Source organism: Macaca mulatta, chromosome 1 (genome assembly GCF_049350105.2).
Source record: "Macaca mulatta isolate MMU2019108-1 chromosome 1, T2T-MMU8v2.0, whole genome shotgun sequence".
Classification (NCBI taxonomy): domain Eukaryota; kingdom Metazoa; phylum Chordata; class Mammalia; order Primates; family Cercopithecidae; genus Macaca; species Macaca mulatta.
The window spans coordinates 84,413,067-84,425,551 of NC_133406.1; the positions used below are offsets into that span (position 1 = coordinate 84,413,067).

The window sequence follows — 12,485 nt, forward strand, 5'->3', positions numbered from 1 at the left end:
GCTCCAACATCAAAGGCGGCCAGCATGCTCCTCCCTTCCCTGAACTGTCTGCCAGTCCCGGTCTGCAGCCACAGCAGAATGAACCAGCTCCTCCACAGGCATCCCGTAGGCAGCTCTCGCCTGGCTCTTGGTGCCAGGCACCATCTGGGCTAAATGGAGAGTCCTCGGCAGAGGGCTGACAGCTGGGCAGGCTGGAAGCCACTCTGCTCTGAGGCCTGAGCCCCCTACACAGCTATCCTGCCTGAGGAATAGGCTGAGGTCTCCAAATGTCTGGCCTTGGGGCGGGCCACCCACACTCTGAGCCTATGCTTGGAGAAGCTTACAGCTTCCAAAGGGCCCTGAGAGAAGCCAAGCCCCCCGAGGTGGGCACGGGTGGGGCCTGAGGCTGCGCTCACTTGCCGGCCTCACCTTGATTCCCTCGATCCTGAACCCCAGGGTGGCCGTGGAGCTGATGGTCTCCCGCCACTGCATGTACCGCGGCTTGGTCACAGCCCGCTGTGCTTTCTCCTCCTCAGTGGGGGCCTCGGGGTCCACCTCGATCATCTTCTGGTACATGTCCTTCCGCAGGCTGGGCTTCTTCCGGGCCTTGGTGAGCTCCTCCTCCAGGTAGGTCCTGTGTAGGAGGGGAGGCGACATGAGGGCTGCGGCCTGGGGCAGGGCTCACCAGCAGCTCCTTTCCCGCCTGGTGGATGAAGGTTCGGGGCGTGTGTTGCCCGACAGCCACAGTCAGCTCAGCGCCCTGAGTCAAGGCACGACCTTGGGAGGGGGCGGCAGACTCTGTTCCAGCTGGGGCTGGCTCTAATTTTTTTTTCTTTGTTTAGATAATTTTTTTAGTAGATAGGGGAGTCTTGCTATGTTGCCCAGGCTGGTCTCAAATTTCTAGCCTCAAGTGATCCTCCCACCTCGGCCTCCTAAAGTGCTGGGATTACAGGTGTGCACCACTACCCAGCCTGGGGTTGGCTCTTGATCCAGGAGAAAAGGGGCAGCCTCACTGAATCGGACTGCCTTCACTCAGAGCCTCCTCAGGAGACCCCTCCTCAGGAGACCCCTACAGGAACCGGCAGAAGAAGGAAGATGGAGGCAGGGCAGTGGGGCGGGGGGCTTGTCCTGATCCTGCTGCTACAGTGGAGCTGAGAGAGGGGACTTGGGGGCAGGGTCTACTCCGGGTTCCACTGTACCCCCTTGGCTGCCTGGGCCCTTCCATAAAGTGAGGGCTTCCAAAGCCAGAAGCTGTCCTGGCGGGAGAAGTCCGTCCTCCTCAAGCCCCAATCTCTGCTGCTCTCAGGCAGCCTGAAGGCTGAGCCTGCCCGTAAGTGTCTCTGCTCTTTCCAAAGAGGGGAAATCTTCTGGAGCACAAAGTTCAGGTCAGAAGGTGGTTTCGGAAGGGGCCCCAGTGTGGATGGAGAAGCCCGTAGTGTGGGGGAAAGGCAGGGAGCTCCCTCAGCCTCTGCTCATCCTGGAAACATGCCTGGCACACCCCACCCCATCGACACCAGGCCTCCTCATAGGTGAGCCCCCAGCCCAAAAAGCCTGAGAAAATGCTTCCAACTCAACTGCCTCATGGCCCTGGCCTCCACACAAGCAGCTCCAGCTGAACTGGCGGGGACCACCTAGACACGGGGAGGTAACAGGGGCAGGGGCAGCAGAGAACCTGAGCAGCCTGGGGCTGAATCGCTGGCCCTGAGCTACCGGGACACAACCCCTCCCCCAGCACACACCTCTGTGCTTCTACCTTCTCCAGAGCAGAGGTGGGGTGAGTCATCCCACCCCCGCTCCCCTGCTCTCTTTTTAGAGCCCCAGTCTCCCTACACAACAGGCTCAGAGGCTGCCCACAGCCCTTGAGGAGGCAGAAATCAGCAGTGTCAGTTGCAGGATGGGGAAGTTTTCTCCCCTTTGCCCTGTGTGGGTGGGAGCTGCCCACAGAGGCCCCGCCCACCTGCCCTCCACCTGGCCCTCCACTCTTCCCACATCTGTCTCCCAGGCCTTGTTCCAACACTGCCCACCAACTTCTCCAAGTTGTTGGTTTGGGACCCAGAACAGACTAAACAAAAACTACAGCGTCTTAAAAATGACAGGCTTTAGAAACCACTGTATTAACTGAAATTTGCAGTGAAAGAAATGGGAAGAAAAAAACAAATCCTTTGGGTGTGAACTTAGGCCTGGCTGGTTAGGACCTTCCAGGAGGTGATGAGGGCTAGAGGGGGAGGTCAGTAGCTTTGGGTTGGGCCCGGGCATGCACACACACCCATGTGCGCACATACACACACACATGCTCATGCACACACATGCACATAAACACGGACTCCTGTGCACCACTGCACACACAGGTGCACCCATGCAGGACACGCACAGAGTATACCCCTCACATCCAGAGTCAGGTCAGTGGTGACGGGGGCGCCGAGGCAGGGGCTGCGTGTGCATCCGTGTGTGTACCATGTAGAAAAGGGGCAGCCAGGATGGGGGAGGGACTCCTGAGGGTGCTATAGGGGCCCGCATGGTGGGTATCTGCACTTCTGCAAAGAGCTCTCAGCACCTCCTTAAACAGGAAGCAGACCTCAATGTGAAATCCCTTTTCACATGGCCTTTTCTCCAAAAAGGGCCCCTGTGGCTCAAAGAGCTGCCCAGGAGAGGAAAGGGGCTGGGGGGGAGATGCCCACAGGGGGTGCCAGCTGGATGGTGGAGCGGGAGGCCCACAGGGAGGTAAGGTAAGGCTCAGCTCCTCCCCACACTCCCCTGCCTGCCCGAGGCAAAGTCAAAGCTCCAAGCCATGCAGGGAAGCAGAGACCTGCTCGCCCACTCACAGGACGCTGGGGGAGGAGGGGACTCAAGACCAGGTGGAGGAAGTACTCCTTTGAGACAGGCCAGCCCAGGGAGCCAACAGGTGGCAGACAAAAGCCACCCAGAGCTCCTAAAGGGCAGAGGTGCTAGGGATGGGCTTTCACCTGCACTCCCCAGGCTGCTGGTCCCGATGTCAGGAAGACAGTGCTGACTCTCCAGGACAAGTCACAAACCTCAGAGCATGCCCCAGAGCCACTGAGCCTGTGTCGGTGGGAGCCAGAGTCCCAAGAAGCCCCGAGGTGCAGACACCACCAGCAACTGCATCACATTCTCCTTAGTGCCACCCCTCTGCCCCCGCCATGCCCAGGACTGTTTGGTGACCAGCCCTTCCATTTCTCTGTGACATGTCTCAAACCCTTGTGCCCTGGGACTCAGCATCTGAGGTAGCCCTGGGCTCCAGCCTCCTCACCCTGTCATGGAAAGGCCACATTCTGGAGGTGACCATGAGCGGCCAGTCTTGGGAGAGGCTCTGCAGCCAAGGGTTCTGGATGAACACATCTGGGGGAAGGCCACAGTCCACAGCCCAGATGGAACTAGCCTGGCACCTCAGGGAAATGCCATGGAAGCTGGGTCCCACACAGCTCCCTTGGGAAGGGCTGGGCTGCAGCTGGGGGCCTGATTTGCAGTCAAGCAAGCCTGGTGCAGAACTGCACCGATCTGCTGCCTGGTTGGGTGGCCTTGATGAGTCACTGAACCTCCTGGTGACAGAATCCTCCTGCTTATACTGGAACATGACCCATCTCCCAGAATGGCAGTGAGAACCCAATGGGATAAATAATGGAAGCATCTAGCACAGCCCTTGGAAAAAGAAGGGTCCTTAGGATTTGTATGCAGAAAAGATGGGGCTGGGTGCACCCTGCTTCTGGGGAGACCTTCCTCTTCCCCTCCACACATACTCTTCTCTCATCCTGCTCCCTCTGCCTGCCAAGATGGGTTCATGGGTACCATCCATGGTCACTTTAGGTCTCTCCTGAGAGCGCTAGGGTGCAATCAGTGAGAAGCTGCGGAAGTCAAGCGGGTGGGTGGGGGCAGCCCTGGGGCAGGAAGCGGGGCTCCTGTCCCCAACAGGAGCAGGCAGGTTCTGGGGTAGCCTGGCCCTGTGCCTGGCTGGCTCTGTCCTTGGGACAGCCGACTTCCAGAAATGCCCAGCCAGTGTTCTTCACACAGGCCATACATTTTTGGCCAGGTCTGAGTGGACTCCAGTTGGATTATTCTCTGTGTGGTCATCTGAGAAGTCCTGCTGCTATCTGGGTTGGAAGGAAGGGCTGGGCCTCCCCTGAGAGGACACATTCTGGTGCGCCAGGGGATGCCATCCTGGGTCAGAAACCAGACTTGGGAAAAGCAATGGCCTTGGGCTGGCCGGGGGCATGTTCTGTCTCCTCCCTGCCCTATCCCAGGTCCCTGTGGGCTAAAGATAGTAAGGAACTTGGATGGTGGGAGGGAGGTGGCCAGAGATGGCGCAAGAGCAAAGAGTGGGGCCTGTGCTTCTCCATCCCCCATTCTTTCCCTGTGGGTGATGGTGAGGGAACACAATAGTCAGTGGCAGGGGCTGATTTTAGGACAGAACTCCCAGGAGGAGAGAGAAGGAAGGAAAGAAACACTGGCTGGCTTAGCCCACTTCTCTCTTGGCCTCTCTCTCTCTCACACACCCCTCTTTCTCAATCTCCTCTTATGAGAAATAATCCGGTTAAACCAGTCACAGTGGACACAGCCTTCTGCTCTGAGCTGAGTCTCGGTGCCTGGCCTCCCAGACAGCCCTGCAAGGCAGCATGGAGGGGCCCGGCATGTGGCCATCTAGCCCAGGTGCTGCAACCGGGACCAGCCCCAAAGCATGAGCACCGCACGCTGGACACCACGGGGGCCAACAGCCTTAGGGAGGTTCACCAAACCCGCACAGGGGAGAAGGAGCCATGCTGTGGATGACTCAGGGTGGAAGGGCTGCAGTTTGAGAGGTAATGAGAAAACCCGGCCACCTAAAACTGAGCCCCGAGATCAGGGCAGCCACCCTCAGGCATCCCCGTCTGCTCTCTGCCCTGCCTCCTCAAGCCCACTCTTCCTTTCTCCTCTTCCCTGGAGTCCTCTCCAGGCTTATCCCCTGGGCAGGTGTCAGGGTGAGCCTGAGCCTCTGTCAGAAACCTGGGGGTGGGAGTCAGTCCTGCACACAGGCCCAGTGACTGCTCCAGGCTCACCTTGGGCCCCTGTGGCACCCTGCCATGTGGGTTTCTTGAGCTCCGTCAGGGGCTTCCTCCTCCTCTTAGGCAGGTACAGGTCTTTGTTAGTAAACCAGCATGTTCTACTAGCCACTCTCTCTTCCCACTCACCAGGGCTGAGGAAATGGAAAGACCTCGATTCCCATCTCCCCCAGCAGCTCACACAGCAGGAAGTCACCATCCTGCGACCTCCCTACCTAGTGCTCCCCGCATCCCTAGTGATCCCACCTGAACCAAGGGCAGCTCTCTCTTCCTTCTCTCTAGGGGGGCTCAGAACCCAGCCGGTGCCCTTTTTCTGATTCTGCCAGCCCCTGGCTTCTGCTCACTGGAGAAGGAAAGGGGCCATCATGGGCAAAGCCCAGGTCCCGGAACCCTCTGCACATAATGGGAGATTCCTGGGGATGGGGAGGCTCTAATTGGTCCAACAGCCTCCTCAGCCTGCCCTTGCACCTGTGAGGCCTCCTGGAGGCCCTGAGTGCTGTGCTGTGCACTTGGCACGTGGCTTGCAGCAAGGCAGGCATGTGAGGTGTGAGGAGCCTGGCTCACCTGATGCCCATCTTGCAGTCCATCACACAGGGCGAGTCAAAGTCGGCCAGCAGGTCGTCCATCTGGTTGTAGCGCTCCCCGTCCTTCACCACATCGCCGTGGTAGGCAGGTACGAAGGGCCTCAGCACATCCACCATCAGCCGGTCCAGGCAGCGCTGCTCTGACTCACAGTGCTTCTTCAGGATCCTGCCATTGGCAGCCGCCTTGAAACTCCCTGCAGAGCAAGTGCAGAAGGTTCTTGGTCCCCAGCTGCAGGCAGCTGGCAGAGGCACCCTCCCCGGCACAGGGCCTGGGCCTCCCTGGGGATAGCTGACGGTGTGCCTATGTCCCTGCTGTGGACTGATCACCTTAAAGGGAGTGGGTTAAAGACCCAATCCCGCACTCACTAACTGTAGTTCTGGGCTGGTTCCCCAGCTTCCTTGACTCCAGACTCCTCCTCACCAGTGTTCCCTGCTGGAAGAGTACAGAGCTAGGTGAGAGACCAAGGTGCCATGACTCAGTCAGTCCTTAGTGTTGCTATTTTCATCCTCACCTCCATCATCAGCCCTGCTTCTCAGCAACGAAGGTGTCTCCTGGCCTCAGTAGAGAAACCCTGATTGGACAGGATTCAGAGCCAGGATGGGGAGATACAGCAGGCTAAGAAATGGGGTGGGGGGGGGTCTAAGGCTTGGCCCACCTGGGCGGCACTTCTTCTGAGCCAGACCCAGTAAGTATTCACACAGGCTGTTCATCCAGGTGTCTTGGGTTGGGCCAGTGTGGTCAAGGAGGTAAGCGAAATGCTGGACCCAGTGCTGGCCTGCAAAGGACCCACAGGCTGGTGAAGTCATGAAGGCCAAGTCCACAGACAGCTCCTGACATGTCTCCAGATGACAGTGCTTCCAGAGGGTCCCACGTGTGGGCTGGATGGCTCTGGGGCCTTGGCTCCAGATGTCCCTCCTCCCCGGCCCTGCCTGGACTCAGCTCCTGGCCACCTTCCACCCAACACCGCACACCGCCCTGCGGTTATGGGGTGACTTGGCCACATCTTCCACCAGCTGCAGGCTTCCTCGGGGCAGAAACTACGTCTCCATTAATGCTGCAACCGCCAGGACCATAGCAATTTGGGCACACAGTAGGTGCTCAATGAAGGGGTTAGCTTTGCCTCTTTGTCCAGGGTGACAAATGGCAGGTAAGCTATAAAGACTGATGGCTTCATCTGTCTTATTGAATACAACTGCAAGAGAGAGAGAAAGAGAGAGACTGGAAGAGACAGAAATAAAAGCCAGAGACTGAAAGAGGGAAGGATGCGTGTTTTGGAGGAACGGGGTGACACAGACTCCAGAGAGGTCAGTTGTCTATGGCATTTACAAGGCATTGGTAAGGCCGCAGCCTGCAAGTGTGGCTGCGATTTCAGACTACAAAGTCTCGGAGGGAACTTGCTCTGGAGCTTTGATCCCCAGAATGCAGCATCCAGGGCACCTCCCCAGAGGGCTGAGCATCGTGCCAGGAAAGTCCGGGAGACCTGTGTCTACCTGCGTGTCCTGCCAGCTGGATCCAGGGGTACTTCTTCTTGAAGGACATGACAAAGGGAGACCAATGCACCATGTTTTTTATTTTCCTCCATGATTTGCTCTAGAAACAAACAAAAAGCTCTACATTAGAAAGACAACCATTAATTTCTGGTTAGGACAAATTCAAAGTGAAGGCCCTCATTGCCTGTGGCCACAAGATGGGAAGGGCCCTTGGTGGGCTCCGAGGACCTTACCGGCACCATCACCTATGCGGCACGTGGTGGGAGGTGGCTTTACCCCATTTAACGAACAGCCTGAGCAAAATGCTCAGGGGAACTCCCCTCGTCCCAAGAGCAATGACCCCTCCAAGGAAGGCTGGAGAGGACACGACCACCCAGCCGCACCACATTAGTTCATATTCAATTTGTAGATGCGGAGGCAACAGAGGCACCTCTTGCCTGCGAGTGGTTTGGAGACTTGAAAGGAATTCCTCAGAACAGAACCTGCACCAATGGCTTCAGATCACACAGGAGGGAGCAAGTCCACAGCTCTCTCCTCTGCACTGCGCTCCGCCCTCTCAGGATGTTTCTTCAGTGAAAACAGCCAGGGCTGGGAGTGTGCGTGTGTGTGTGCATGTGTGTGCATACATGTGCATGAGTGTGTGTGCATATGTGTGCATAAGTGTGTGTGCATATGCGTGCGTGATATGTGTGCGTGAGTGTATGTATGTGTGTGTATGTGTGTGCATGAGTGTGTGCATGTGTGTGATATGTGTGCAAGAGTATGTGTGCATGAGTGTGTGATATGTGTGCATGAGTGTGTGTGATATGTGTGCATGAGTGTGTGCGTGCACGTGTGTGTGTTTGGGGAGAGCAGGCCCTTTGGGCAGAAAGGAGAACTAAGGTATATTGAGCATCTTCTTATTTTACTTTTTCAATGAGCATGCAAGTCAGTTCTTTCTATTTCCATCTGGTGGAGCCTGAGCCTGGGAGAGGTAAATGATGAAGCTGGGATTTAAGCATTCATCTATACAACTACTTGAAAATAAATAAAATTCTTTTCTTTCCCAGCAAAAAAAAAAAAAAAATTTAGAAAAAATATCCTTAAGTGAACTTTAATAAGAACAGGCTGCGGAGATGAAGATCAAGTGTCCCCAAAACACACCCGCCCTGAGGGGGGCGATGAGAACCTGAATGAGAAGCACTGTGAGTTCCTGAGAAAGCAGATCCCGGACCAGCTAAACCACGGAGAGCAGAAGCCATGAGGCTTGCAGAGGAGATGAGGGTGGTCCCGCCTGACAGGGGGACACGCTGAAGATGTGGTTCCCACTCCTTGCCCTGAAGCACCCAGCTGCAGCCCTCAGGGGTCAGTGGTGGCTGCTGGGTCCCCAAGGTGAAGTCAAGGTGAAATCAGCTTCCTTTGTTTTTTCTCTCTTTGCTGAGACTCAGCCGCTTCTGTCATCAGGTTTTCAAGTTAAAATCTATTTAAGGAGAGGAATTCTTCCTTACTAAACCTGGTAATTTTTATCCCCATCCCAGAAACCCTCACCCCACCGCCAAGACCAACTCTATTCTTAAGAGAGGGCAGCACCCCACGAGGCCATGTGACAAAAGGGCCAAGGCTTTACTGACAACGGTGTTTTTCCTAGATCCTTCTGATGGAGATCACCAAAGAAGGCTAAAGCCAGCAGAGGCATTTCTTATCTAAGCACCCAGAAGGCTGCATAAACAATCAGGGCACACAATGCATGAGGGGAACAATGGAAAAACCTCATTACATAAGATGAGCCAGCAGTGGCTTGTGGGGGATGCCCCTGCTCAGGGGGAAGCCATTACGGTGGGTCCAGGGGGAAGGTGCATAGCCAGTCACCACCCCACCTGTGGGTCACATCCCCACAGCAGAGCTCAGAGAGGACAGGGGCTGACAGGCTTCGGGGATGGTGTGGGAGGAGGGGAGCCCAGAGTGGTCTCAATCCAGCGCTCGCCCCATCCCATGCCATGTCTCCACTGGGAGAACCCACACCGCACTGCTTCACAGCCCCTCTTGGGGCCTCAGTTTCCTGTGTCCGGTGAGGAACAAACAGCTGATATACCAGTCTCCTTGGATGGATGGACACTCTAGGGCCCTGGAGAGTGACCCTCCCTCATCCCAACAGCAATGGCTCCTCCGAGGAAGACTAGAGAGGACCACTCTCCCAGCTGCAGCAAGCCACTTTACCGTTTATGTATACAGGCGGAGGCAAATGAGCATGCATGGAGGAAGGGTCCCAGCATCCTAGAGGGGCCGTGCAAGGGCAGCTCACTGCGGAGAAGGAGGGAGCTTATGGAGGCTGCACCCACCAGAGACAGCTGGGGGCCAGACTCAATGGAGAGAAAGAGAAGACTGCAGCTGGCAGCGGAAGTGTGGGGACAAAGGCCCAGGGACTGGGACTGGGAGTGGTTGGGAACCAGACCTGCTATGGGCATGGGGGCTGCAGGCAGAGGGAGACAGGTGAGCAGGCGAGGCCTTGGGAGAGCGTGGGGCGGGGAGGAAGGCCAACCTGGGCCCGAGAGCCGGCTCCCCTTTTCCTCCTCAATGACTGACCTTGAACAAGTTCTTAGTCCTCGCTTGTAAAAAAGACTGACACATAGATTCCCGTTCTCCCAGGAGACAAAGTTGTCAGAAGATGTGGGTACAGGGGTGTCTGTGGGAGGGTCTTTAGCCCTCTATGTTCAAGGAGGGGACCCAGGTGTCTCTGAAGTTACTCCAAGAATGGTCAGTCCTGTGCTAGGCGGAGTTGCCGGCCTAGGTTCTGAACAATAAAGACCTTGGAGCCTGGGGCAGGGTCAGGCCCACCCTGTTGGAGTGCAGCTCTCCCGAGACCCACAAGACACAGTGAGCAGGGGCCTGTGACCCAGGAAGGTGAACAGATGCCGGGCAAGACAGTGTGGCTCAGCCTCTGCAAGGCCATTTGAAGCTAAGAAACTTCTAGTTCTTGGACTTCTCCCAGAGGCTAAAGACCAGGGGTCCAGAAAGGAGGGGGTGCTCCAGGGTGGGGGTCTTCTGACAGTTCAAGGGATCCACAAGCCTCTCACATTGCTGAGCTCTGACGAAACCGGGCACCTTTACTGCTTGGCTGCCCTCTGCCCACACCTCCTCCATTTCTTCACCATGAAAACAGGTCCCACGTGGCCAAGGCCCTGAGAGTCCCCCGATCCCAAGGCTGCCCTGCCTGGATGAGGGCCGTGGAATATTCCACTTGTGAGAATGCCATGCACTTGCACTACAGACCTCTTTTCTCTCTGCCAGTGGCAGCACACAGGGTTTCCCCGTGGTTTTTAAATAGCAGCACCCAGGCACTGCCTAATGTCAGTGCCAAGCAGTAAACAGAAAAAGCCATTTCCAGGTCCAGGCTTGGGGAAGGAGGGCTGCAGGGTGACCCCAGCTGCCCCAGCCCAGCCCCTAGGAGCAGAGAGAAACTAAAGGATGGGAGGAGAGTCCAGAGAACCAATGTCCTTGCGATGGTTGGGGAGACCACAGCACCCACCTTAGGAACCAAATCCACTCCAGGCACACGCCACTTTCCAGGAGCAGCCAGGCTAACAGCCCTCCCTCCGAGCATGGTTGGAGGAAGCCCCAGTCCTCAGAAATGGACTCCAGGCCTCATCCGCCAGCTAAGACAGGTAACAAGGCAAGAAAGGAGGACAACCCAGAAGAATCCCACCCGGAGGGGTTTATCTCCCGCCCCTCCGGCCCTCCCCTGTGGGAGATATTCAAGAGTGAGCTCTCCATGGCAGCCTCTGTCTCTTCTCTGTCTGAAATCAGACCCAGTCCCAGGTCTTCAGCCTCTCAAACCAAGCTCTAGGAAATACAAAAGCAGCCTTCAAATGCCTTGAACGTGGTGTGGCAAAGGGAACCTGGTCCCCCGCCCAGGGCAGAGCTGGCCACCTGCTCCTGCATCACCTCCCAGTCGTCAGGGGAATCGGGACATCCCTTGTGGACCCCTCCTGGAGTGCTCCCAAAGCTCTCTGTGTGTGGCAGGTCCCTGCTGGCCTCCTGGGGCTGTGAACTGCTCCTTGGCAGACCCGGGGCAGGTGGCAAGCTGACTGTGGCCAGCCCTGCTGTGACCCTTACTTCCTCACACGCAGATGTGGGGCCGGCCTATCCAGTGGATGTGCTGGGTTTCTTCCTAAGCTAGCTGAGTAGTACTGTGCAGGGGGACTTGCTGCTGGCTGGCATTGCTTTTGTCATCTCTTGGGGAGATGGGAGGGCCCATTTCTGCAGACTTGCCCCAATACCATGGCACGGTGTGTGCACTCATACCTGTTACCATTTATGGGGCTCTCGCTATATGACAGGCCCTGGTTAGCACATTATGGCCTTGTTCCTATGTTCTAGTTAGGAGCATTTTCTCCATTTTACAGATGAAAGAGTCTGAGGCTCGGCAAGTTACTTCCCCAAAGTCATCCCATTCTATGCCCTGCCAGTAGGTACCACGCACATGGGGAGCCTCCAGCCAGTTTACCCACTTCCGTGCCTATCAACGAGTGAGGGCCCACCTCCAAGTGCCCCTTCCAGTCTCAAGACAGCAGGATGAGGGGACAAGAGGCAGAAGACTGGGCAGGAAGGACAAGAGCAAGATTCCTCCAAGGCGGTTCCCCTGGACAGTCAGGATGCCAGCCCAGGAAAGTTTTCTGGCTGCTCTGTTAGCAGAGGAGCCCAGGGCCTCTGATGCCCCTAAAGCTGGCCACCAAAACCCCAGATATGTCCCTCTCTGGGGCTGCTCAGGTGCCACTTCCAGTGCAGCTGTCAGATGACACAAGGTTTAAGCTCACCCACATATCAGATCAGAGCAGCCAGACACTTCTAGACTCTGTGGATGGGATTCTGCACTTGTGATGTTCTTGGGGACACTTTGGTGGAAAGGAAAGCACCACGATGCAGGAGTGCCCCTGGGCAGGTAAAGGGCAGTGGAGTGGGCTGGAGACACACAGCTTTTACTTTGGTTCTGGGCAGGGTGGTTAAACCAACTGAAGACCAGGCATGAGGTCTTTCAGGTAACCTCCGGCCTCACAGGCTTGGATGCAAACCAGCTGGGGAACTCCCTAGGTGGCTGCGCTACTGGTTACATGAGCACTAGTCTGAGCTTTGCTTAGCTGCTCCTCTGCAGGCAGGGTGGGCAGTGCCTGCTGCTGACTTTGTCACCCCTGCCTGTTGCGTCCTGGACCCTGCTCTGTAAGAGGGTCTCGTGCTGAACTCCAGAAGCACAGGGAAAGATGGAGCTTCAATTCACTCAGAGAAATGTGGAAAGAAAAGATCAGAAAACAGCCAGACCAGGGTGAGGGAGGGGTGGTGGTGGTGGTGGTGGTAAGGGGAGTGATTTCTTAAAACTCAGAGAGGCCTGGAGACCTCTGGTGTGGTT

General features: G+C 56.5%; 1 protein-coding gene across 2 annotated transcripts in view; it reads right to left on the reverse strand.

Moving 5' to 3' along the window:
- ITPKB (inositol-trisphosphate 3-kinase B) overlaps positions 1-12,485 on the reverse strand; it is a 107,495-nt gene that overhangs the window by 10,028 nt on the left and 84,982 nt on the right. The window contains exons 3-6 of one of the 2 annotated variants that reach the window (XR_013395409.1): positions 7,106-7,205; positions 5,981-6,807; positions 5,595-5,808; positions 409-613 (exon numbers count right to left, since the gene is read on the reverse strand). Coding sequence is in view for 1 of the 2 variants with exons in the window: in XM_015115115.3 (XP_014970601.2) it covers positions 409-613; positions 5,595-5,808; positions 7,106-7,205 (519 nt within the window). In the remaining variant the exon portion in view is untranslated. The remainder of the gene's footprint in view (positions 1-408; positions 614-5,594; positions 5,809-5,980; positions 6,808-7,105; positions 7,206-12,485) is intronic. The other variant, XM_015115115.3, reaches the window with a different exon arrangement.